The following is a 10746-nucleotide window of genomic DNA, read 5'->3' on the forward strand; positions in this document are numbered from 1 at the left end:
TCCACTTTGGAGGGGAGGCTTCAGGGGCAAATCAAGTAGTAGAGGTCTCGGACGCCGAGGAAGGAGGTGACAGGCATTCCAGTGTCCACCCATTTCTGATAACTGCCCTCCCCAACGACTCTTCGGACGAAGACATGGCGGATTTGAAAATCTTGATGAAGAATAGAGGCAAAAAGGCCGAGCAGAAAGGCGCTACGACCTCCCAACCCGTAGAGATTCTGCCTCCAGTGCCTCCCGCGGCTCTTGGAGTCGGCTTGAAAACCGTGCCAAACCTTCAAAAGAAGAGGCCCCATGAGCCCGAAGAGAGGGAGGTGGAGGTGCCACCCAAGGTCAGCAAGCAGTAGAGGACGGCGAGGGGCTGAGGCAAGAGGGCCTCTTCCACTGAAAGCCGTGACGAAAACGTTGCGGCCGAGGTCCGCCGAGGGGCAGGACCTCGCATATGGTCCCTAAGGGTTGAGCTGGATGGCGCCCCCATTCTTTGGGATACATCCCTCAGGAACTATGATGGGGGAAGGGCAGGATACGTTGCTGAAGCCCTGCAGCAGCCACTCCTCCTCCCTCACGATATGGAGTCCTTCAGGCGTTTCAGCCAGCAGGAGCTCTTTTTATCCCTTAAGAGGGACATGGCCATGGTAAATGAACTTGCTCTCTTAATTTGGCTTCCACTCTTAATTCACTCTGCCTCCTTTCTTCACTTTGTGCTAAAAATGTTGTCATGTAGATTAATCAGCAGATCTACGTGGCTGAGGAGTGGAACAGGAAGTCCCACCTTGAGGCCCAAGTAGCAGTCCAGTCTCAATTTGAGGCGGAGAGGGCTCTTGGCCAACTGAAGGATGACAATGCCCGCTTATCCGAGCAGCTTAAGGCTGTGACTCGGGAGAGGGACAACAACAAGGCCGGCCTCCAAAACGCCGAGACCCAGGCCAAGGAGTAGCGCAGACAACTGCGCGCGTCAGAGATCAACCTGGCGACCGAAAAGGAGCTAGTGAAGGGTCTTAGGGCTAAACTCCAAAAAGCTAGGGAGGGCGCCCGAGCGGCCGAGCAGGCGGTTCAACTGGCCAAGGAGTCAGTTGAAGCCGAGAGAAAAGCTGCATATCAGCTTAGAGTGGACGAGATTGGGAAGCAGCTTATGAAGCAATTTGCTCAGGTTGCTCGCGAGTACTGCGACGTAACCTGGCAAAAGGCCCTGGACGTTGCTGGGGTCCCTTTGGATTCTCCCCTGAGGCTACCTGGGAGCATATACTACCATCCAGAGATCCGAGAGCTCCAAGAGACTGACTCTCCTGCTCCACAGCTTTTGGAGGCTACGGAGCAAAGCTTAGTCGGTGTAGCTTCCCCATCCGCCCTTGATGCACCCAGAGAGGCTGGTCTGCCAGTTGAACCAGCCAAAGACAAAGGTCAAGGGTTGGACGAAGAGAAGACTCCTGCTGAGTCCCAGAGCCAAGTTCCAGAAGCTGCTATTCAGACAGGCCAGGTCGCTGACCCTGTGGCTCCTTCAGCTCAAGAGTAGACACATAGGCCCCCCCCCCTTTTCTTTGTGTTTTTCTTTTTGTAAGGAACTTGTAAACTACTTTCCTGATTAATGAAGCAGTTTTTCCTTCGCATTCATTTGCTTTGCTGTGTGTAATACAACTCACTATTACTGTTAAAGCTCTGTACCTTAACTTTATTGTGATCCTGACATCATGTTAACAACTCGCACGACTAAGATTGGTGTTAGAAAAAGGGCATAATGTATGAGAATTATTACTGAACAACGAAAACTACAGGGGTTATAGCAAAAAGCTCCTCAAGCCTTTCCAAATGTGTATAAAAGACTAAGAGGCAATATAGGTTAGGGTTAATCTAAACACGTTCAGGAATCTTAATCATGCCTCATCAGAAAGTGACACTTCAATAAGGATCGCTACATTGGATCTAGATTCAAGCAGTAAGAGAGCTGTGATAGAGTGTTTACTTAAAAGACTTGAGTTCAAACATTTAATGAGATTGTAACAGTGCTAACTAATCCCACATCATCTGGTCCGAGGACTACAGGCATGAATGGATTTAAATTTGAACACTTAAAAGAGTTGTAACATAGTGTTAACTAACCCAAATCATCTGGTCCGAAGACTACAGGCATGAATGGATTTAAGTTTAAACACTTAAAGGAATCGTAACATCGTGTTAACTAACCTGAATCATCTGGTCTGAGGACTACAGGCATGAATGGATTTAAGTTTAAACACTTAAAGGAATCGTGACATAGTGTTAACTAACCCAAATCATCTGGTCCGAGGACTACAGGCATGAATGGATTTAAGTTTAAACACTCAAANTCGGGGGATATCAGCACTAGCCCCACCCCGGAGCCTCTCTGGTTTGCAGCACCATCCACGTACGCCTCCCAAAGGAAGGGCTCTTGTTGAGAAATCATGCCAACCGATTTTTCATCCATGTCTGATGTCAGCTTCACCTCTTCTAGTCGGGGCTCTGTAAACTCGGCTACCAAATCAGCAAGCACCTAGCCCTTAACCGAGGTACGTGGCATATACTTGATGTCAAAAGCCCCTAGGATCGTCCCCCATTTTGCAATTCTCCCAGTGTAGTCTGCACTTCGAAGTATAGCCCTGAGCGGAAGCTGGGTGAGGACGATGACTGTATGGGCTTGGAAATAATGGGGGAGCTTTCGTGTGCCGTGCACCATTTTGCTCTTCACCACCATGTCGTCTATGTAAATCTTGATATTTCTCCCCAGCTATGGTTTAAACATCCTCGTCATCATCCTTTGGTAAGTAGACCCCGCATTTTTTAAACCGAATGGCATCACCTTGTAGTGGTAGTTACCCGTGGGGGTCACAAAAGCAATCTTCTCCTGGTCTTCCAGGGCTAAGGGTATCTAGTGATAGCCTTGGAACGCGTCCAAAAAGCTCATTCGGGGGTGTCCGACGGTGGCATCTACTAGCCGATCGATTTTAGGCATGGGGAATGGATCTTTAGGGCACGCCTTGTTTAAGTCGGTGAAATCTACACATACTCGCCATTTCCCGCTCTTTTTCTTCACCACCACAGTATTTGCCAACCATTCCGGGTAGAAGACCTCCTTAATAGCTCCAGCCTGTTTGAGCTTTGCCACCTCTTCTCTGACTGCCTCAGCGTGTTCCTTAGATGGACGCCGAGGAGGCTGCTTCTTAAGGGTGATCATGGGGTTTACTTTCAAATGGTGGCATATAAATTTCGGATCCACCCCAGGGGCTTCGTAAGCGTCCCAAGCGAATACGTCGAGATTTTCTTTAAGAAGTTGCACTAACTCCTCTTTTTCCTACAACGGCAATTGGGATCGGAGTTGAAAGAATTTCTCGGGATTATCCCCAATGATGACTTTTGTCAAATCTTCGCACCCTGCGCCCTAGTCCGGAACTTCAATGGGCGATGGCTGGGGCTTTGGTTGCTATAAGCCCCTGGTTGACGACTCGGCCCCTGGCTCGTGTTGAGTGGCAGCCACTAAGCATTGCCTTGCTACGGATTGATTCCCCCGGATTTTGCAAACTCGGCCTTCGGATGGGTATTTGATTTTTTGATGCAAGGTGGAAGAAACCGCACCCAGCATGTGAAGCCAAGGTCTGGCTACAATCGCCGTATAGGGTGAAAAGACATCCACAACTATGAAGTCAACCTCCACCACCTCTGAGCCAGTCTGCACGGGTAGCCGTATTTGGCCCTTCGGTGTGACAACTCTTCCTTCGAAACTGATCAGTGCAGAATGATATGGTGTTAGGTCACTGAGTTTGAGGTTCAGCCCCCGGTATAGGTCAGGGTACATTATTTCTACAGCGCTACCTTGGTCAACCATCACCCGTTTCACATCATACCCTTCGATTCTAAGGGTGACGACCAACGCATCGTCATGATGCTGGATAGTGCCCACCTTGTCGACGTCCGAGAAGCCTAAAACTAGCTGATCATCAAGTTTGCACCTCTTCGAACCCTGGCCAGATTCCCCCGCATGCAACTAGTCCACCGACATGACCTTGGATGGCCAGGATCCTGTTCTCCCTAGGGCCGCAAAGATAACGTTGATGGTTCCCAGAGGGGGTTCCCAGAGGTGGTTTCAGAGGGTCATCCCTCCGGGAGTCCGCGCTCATCGGACCTCCTCGGCCACTGGTATGATGTAGGAGATGTCGCAATTTCCCCTCGCTGACTAGTTGTTCCATATGAATCCACAAGTCCCTGCAGTCCTCAGTCGTGTGCCCATAATCCTGGTGGTATTGGCAGTAGAGATTGTGATTACGTCTGTCAGGATTCCCTGCCATCTTGTTCGGCCACTTGAAAAATGGCTCGTTCTTGACCTTTGCTAAAACTTGGTGGACTGGGTCTCTGAATACGGTGTTGACGGTCTGGGGATTGGCTGTTCCTGACTGCGCAGGAGAGTCTCTCCTCGGCTTACTACTGGTGTATCGATCTGACCTGAAATCCCTTCTCTCCAGGGGGATGACCTTCTCCTTGCCTTTACCTTGTTGTTGGTCTTCTTCAACTCTCTTGTACTTCTCAATGCGGTCCATTAGCTGACGAATGCTAGTAACGGGTTTACCAGACAAGGATGTCCTTAAACCGTGATCGGTAGGGAGGCTGAGATTAAACGTTTCTAGGGCCATTGCGTCGAAATTGCCCTCCATGTCATTAAACAGTTCCTAATATCTATCCGAATACGCCTTCAGGGATTCTCCTTCCTGCATGGTTAAAGACAGCAGAGATGAGAGAGGTCGAGCCACTCTTCGGCATGTGACGAATCGTGAACCAAAAGCTTGGGTGAGCTCTTTGAAGGAGCTGATGGAATTTGGGCTCAGCCCATCAAACCACCTCATGGCAACTGGCCCAAGACTAGAAGGGAAAACCTTGCACATCAGCGCTTCGTCCCTGGAGTAGACAGCCATCCTTTGGTTAAAATGACTCACGTGTTCCACGGGGTCCGTTTTGCCGTTGTAGATGGTGAATGTTGGCTGGTTAAAGCGCTGAGGAAGTATAGCCTTTTCGATCCTACGCGTGAAGGGTGATCTGGAAATCTAGTTTAGAGCCTCGCTCATGGCGTCACTTCCGACGTCTCCACGTGATGGACTTTGGCGTTGCCCCTTGTAAGGAGATTCCTGTTCGTAGGTATAGGATTCGCTAGCTGGTGTCCTGGATGTGGGTTGATAAGTGACGTCCGGCTCATCATCAGGGTCCTCATCAGAATACGAGGGAGCCCGTTTCCTCTTTGCATGGCGTAACTCCCTTTTTAGCTTTTCAACCTCCCGCTGCAAATCTCGGTTCTTCTCTGCATGGGACATGTGGCTTCCACCATGTGACTGGCTCTGACCAAGGGGTACGGTGTGCACGCTACCCTCGCGGTCTTGTCTTCGCTCCAGGTTAAGGAAAGGGTCCTCGTGCTGGGATGCCCTAGACTCCGCTTCTTGTTCACCGTGTTCAGCCATCACCTACTGTTGTCTCCACCCCTGCGCAAGCTCTTCCCACAGACGGTGCCAATTGTAGGGTTTGTTTTTGTAGCCCAAGCCCAAAGGATATGGGTTAGAGGCCCAACGAACCCAGAACAATGAATTTGTAGAGAGTGGGCGAAAGAGTTGGGCTGGTTATGAAGCACAAAACAGTTGGCTAGGTTACGTGCAGTGATGATAACATGAACTAAAGCTCAGATAACTCCATGAATGAATGTCCGAAGAGGTGTTTTATTGAGTGAACAGTGACTACAACGTTCAGAGCTACAATAAAGCTTTTCTCTCTCTTTCTCCTTCTTTTTTTCCGATCCCCCATTATCAGGGACCCTTCTCCTTTATATAGCATCCCTTCTTATCATCTCCATCGTTTACCTGTTCTTCATCCGCGCATCTACTCAAGTGCATGTCATGTCATGTGCCTACTTTAGTTCTTTGTGAGTAGCGGTAGCTGAGGTTATATTATTCAGGGGTCTTCTCCACATAAATGCGGCCAGAAAAGCTGTTGCAATGCATTAAATGCGGTAGTAGCAGCTTTTCCATTAGATATTTTTTAGTTCTGATCATCCCCGGATCCACCTAAAACCTATCATTACCGCTGGGACTGTTAGGAAGATTAGTCGGACCTTCCACATGTTCGCTTGATCAAGGTTAGTCGTAGCCGAGGAGCAAGACGTCTTCGGACCAATGGTGACCTCTTCGGACGACACTCTCCCTCTGCTTCTGGGTTTCCTGCTTTAAATGGGCCGCCCCAACCACCTATTGATCCTCGGAAATACAATAGTCATTAACTGGGGGTTCCGGGCCCATTAAGTAGCTTTGGGCTTTTTCCCCCCACACATATCATATCATGTAAATGATGTTTCATATCGGTGAATTGTATGTATATATGATACACTGAAATTTGGGTTTAAAATAAGTTTTAATGTTAAAATTTGTGGTTTTATTTTATTTAAACAAGTTTTTTAAAATTTTTTAACACAAAATTATTGGGATACTTAATTGAGTCTAATAAAATATCATGTTCATGAGTTTTTCCCCCTCTTCTCTTTCTCCTTCCAAATTTGGCCTATACGCTTGATACTTTACCTTCATATTTGCAAAATTTTCTTCTATGCTATAAACAATGTATTAAATGAAAATATAATTATTTTTTTATTTTATCATTATTGTCATAACTCTATGAAAATAGAATGCCAAGAAAAAATATAAAGAAAAATTTATTTCAATAACAAAATAAAGAAAAAAGAGATAGAAATTGTTGATGATAATGAAGAAAATGTCAATGAAAAAATGATTTTGCAAGATGATGAACATAATGATCATATTGACTTAGATGAAATTCATTAGGCAAGATGATGAAATGAAATTATTATTTTAGTTCATATATCATGTTTGATAACTTCTGAGTTCAAACAATTTTCTTGTTTATGTTATAAACATATGTTAATTTGATTTATTTAGCTAGTTTTGTTAAATATTATTTTATATGTAATTATTAAATTGGTCATTAGTTATATATATATAATGAATAGCTAGTGTTTCTATAATTCTTTTATAATTTTATTAGGTGTTTATGTATCTTACATAACACGATATGATACATGATACTAAAAAAAAGAAATTAAAAAAAAATTAAAAAAATTAACTCACAATACAATACACGTTTTGACAACTATGCTTAGGATAACATGTTCTAACCCAAACCGAACTGGATTGAATCCAAACATGATCAAACCAACGCATTTGGAAGGTCTAGTCTTACATCTATCATTCTCTTTTCTTTTATTTTTATGAAATGCATCTAACAGTTTCTTGCATCCTGAGGGTTGAGTCCAGCAGAGAGCTAGGATTTTAGTTTTGGGGGTAGAAGGAAGATTGAAAAAGTAAAATTAATTTTAAAATTATTAATAGATATTAATACAAAATAAATAAATAAATTCTTTAATATTTATGAAATTTGTTGTGAAAAAAACTGTGTACTATCTTTAGAAAGGTTACTCTATCAATAATAATGCTAGTATTAAACACTTTACAACAATTATCTTATATAGCAAACTGTGAGTGGTATAGAAAAATATGAGTTCATATAATAGTAACCAAATATCTAGTTACAATCTATTATATAAAATAGTTGTAGTAAAATGTGTGTCAAAGGGTATGCTACTCACGTAGTCACGTTATTATCTTATATATAAAAGCAGCAATGTCGCTATAGTGATTTGGCACTGTTCATTCAGTGTTTTTGCACTGTTCATCTACAATGCAATTTTGGTAAGCCATTTGTCCTTTTTTTTTTTTTTTTTGTCTGTCTTCGGTTTGTACTCTTTTTTCTTTTATATATATTGTTATCCTAACACAACAAATTTCACAATATTTTCACAATTATTGAGAGTACTTTTCATCCCATTTACAAGGTGAGAACTGTTGAACAAATATTTTCTATTTCAAAAACTCATGAAAAATGTTGCTTGTTTTCTAAAAGAAATATTAATGATCTCATTGCTAAAAAACTTAGTTATTTACATATTGGTATGGTTTAAGTTGTTGTTAAACCACTTACTAGAAAAGGAATAAATGCTTCTGTTCTCATGTGTTTAAGAGAAGCTAGATTTAAGCTCTTTAAAGATGGCATTTTTGGTATGATTACTTCTTCTTTGTATGATGGTCCTATTTATTTCAATTGTTATCCTGATATTACTCTTGCTTTGGATGATTCTAATATTGTTAAAGCTTTGACTTTGAATATTGCTTCATCTGGTTATCACATGGAAGAAGGTAGTAAACCTTTTTCTTTGATTTATCGTATTTATTACAAAATTTTAGGTACTCAGTTAAATCCTGGTGCTAAGAATCATAGAAAACCTTCTGGTAAAACTATATTAATCACATGTTCAACTCCTGATGGTAAAGTTCAAGTTCCAAAATGATTCAATGGCAAGATGTTAAGCTTCCCACTGAATGGTTGTTGGAACAAGAATCTTCTGTTGCTAAACCTATTTTTGATGAGCTAGATCTCACAAATATTCAACAATATCTTGATGGTACTGTTAAAATAAGTTTTCAAAACAATCAATCCTTGAGGATCAACGAAGGAAGACATTCCTTTGCTGGATCTGAAAGTATTTCAAAAAGAGATCAAGATCTCAATGATTTTTTGCAAAAGAGTCTTGAAAATCCCACTGATTTAAAGATATAAGGTGTTTCAAGTGATAAATCTCAAATTAGCTTTATTTTCTATTCAACTAAACTAGAAACTTCTTCTCCATATGGCAGATTTGCAAATGAGGAAGAAGATGATATTAAATCTATTTGTCCATCTAATTATGATTTTCCTCCTATTGAAAACCTTGTTTACCAAATCCAATTAAGAGTTTTAAATGTTTTGGATGAAAACTTTGAAATTGATTTGGTTTCCCTATATGATGAATTCATGCTTGCTAAAAACAGAAATAAAAGAAATATTACCAAAGTAATTTTGCTCAGTCTGAGAAAAACCGTGTTAAAAGAAAATGGTTAGAAAAAATGAATCAATTGAAAAAACATATTTTGTTCTTTGATTTTCTTGAAAATTATTATGTTTCAAAAGATGAAGTTTCAAAAAATCATTTGAATGTGATAAAGAAATCAAATTTTGTTAAAGAAGATAAAACCACTGTTAGGACTAGTCACCCACCTCTTGAGACAATTTTGATAACTACTAATAAAACTGATGTTAAAGCTTCTCCTTTCAAAATTGTTGATGATCAAACTCCTATTGTTAGTCTTATTGAACAAAACAATTTTACTAATGAATTTTTGCATGTTATTGGTCAACAGCTTGACTGTATTGAAGAAAAAATGGTTGAAAAACCTGTTTTTGTCAAAATTGAGAAACCTTTGATTAATCTACCCAATCAAGATAAGAAATTTAAGTTTAAAACCTCTCAGCCTAAAACTCTTGAAACTGTTGAAAAAATGTTTGCTGATTTAAAAGTTAAAACTGAAGGTACTTCAACAAATACTGCTTGCACTATTTCAAGAAATGAAAAAGAAATTGTTTCTGAAGAAAATACAGCTTCTGACACTGTATCTTCTATTTCTGCTAAAAAGGTTTTTGATAATGATTTCTCTGAAATTAAAAGATTTGCCGGAAGTTCCAAACCTATGTTTTTTACAAAAAATTGTTATTCAAAACCTACTCTCCCTGATATGCAGTTTGAAGAAAGACCTTTTCAAACCTAGTTTTCTGTTTCTACTGATAAAATTTATGAATGAAATATTGATGGTTTTTCTGAACAAGAAATTATTAATAAAATATGACATATGTCTATGGTTGGTATTGCTTACCAAAATAACCATGATTTTGACCAACCTAAAATTGTTGATTTACTTGCTACTGGTTTTTCTGGTACTCTTCATGGTTGGTGGGATTCATATCTCACAGAAGAATCTTAAGATTCTATTAAACACGCTGTTAAAAAGAATGATGAAAAAATGTTTGCTGATTTAAAAGTTAAAACTGAAGGTACTTCAACAAATACTGCTTGCACTATTTCAAGAAATGAAAAAGAAATTGTTTCTGAAGAAAATACAGCTTCTGACACTGTATCTTCTATTTCTGCTAAAAAGGTTTTTGATAATGATTTCTCTGAAATTAAAAGATTTGCCGGAAGTTCCAAACCTATGTTTTTTACAAAAAATTGTTATTCAAAACCTACTCTCCCTGATATGCAGTTTGAAGAAAGACCTTTTCAAACCTAGTTTTCTGTTTCTACTGATAAAATTTATGAATGAAATATTGATGGTTTTTCTGAACAAGAAATTATTAATAAAATATGACATATGTCTATGGTTGGTATTGCTTACCAAAATAACCATGATTTTGACCAACCTAAAATTGTTGATTTACTTGCTACTGGTTTTTCTGGTACTCTTCATGGTTGGTGGGATTCATATCTCACAGAAGAATCTTAAGATTCTATTAAACACGCTGTTAAAAAGAATGATGAAAAAATGTTTGCTGATTTAAAAGTTAAAACTGAAGGTACTTCAACAAATACTGCTTGCACTATTTCAAGAAATGAAAAAGAAATTGTTTCTGAAGAAAATACAGCTTCTGACACTGTATCTTCTATTTCTGCTAAAAAGGTTTTTGATAATGATTTCTCTGAAATTAAAAGATTTGCCAGAAGTTCCAAACCTATGTTTTTTACAAAAAATTGTTATTCAAAACCTACTCTCCCTGATATGCAGTTTGAAGAAAGACCTTTTCAAACCTAGTTTTCTGTTTCTA

General features: G+C 40.4%; 1 protein-coding gene across 1 annotated transcript; it reads right to left on the reverse strand.

The window, feature by feature from the left end:
* Positions 1–3947: 3947 nt before the first annotated feature.
* On the reverse strand, positions 3948–4637 carry LOC136065275 (uncharacterized). The gene has a single exon (XM_065768249.1). The coding sequence runs from the start codon at positions 4635–4637 to the stop codon at positions 3948–3950; it is 690 nt and encodes a 229-aa protein (XP_065624321.1).
* Positions 4638–10746: the final 6109 nt, after the last annotated feature.

This window comes from Quercus suber, unplaced genomic scaffold (genome assembly GCF_002906115.3).
Source record: "Quercus suber isolate HL8 unplaced genomic scaffold, Cork oak 2.0 scaffold_912, whole genome shotgun sequence".
Taxonomy (NCBI): Eukaryota; Viridiplantae; Streptophyta; class Magnoliopsida; order Fagales; family Fagaceae; genus Quercus; species Quercus suber.

What these genes read in the sequence shown, in the direction of transcription:
- LOC136065275 (XM_065768249.1), bottom strand. Translation starts at nt 4,637, where the DNA reads ATGGCCCTAGAAACGTTTAATCTCAGCCTCCCTACCGATCACGGTTTA.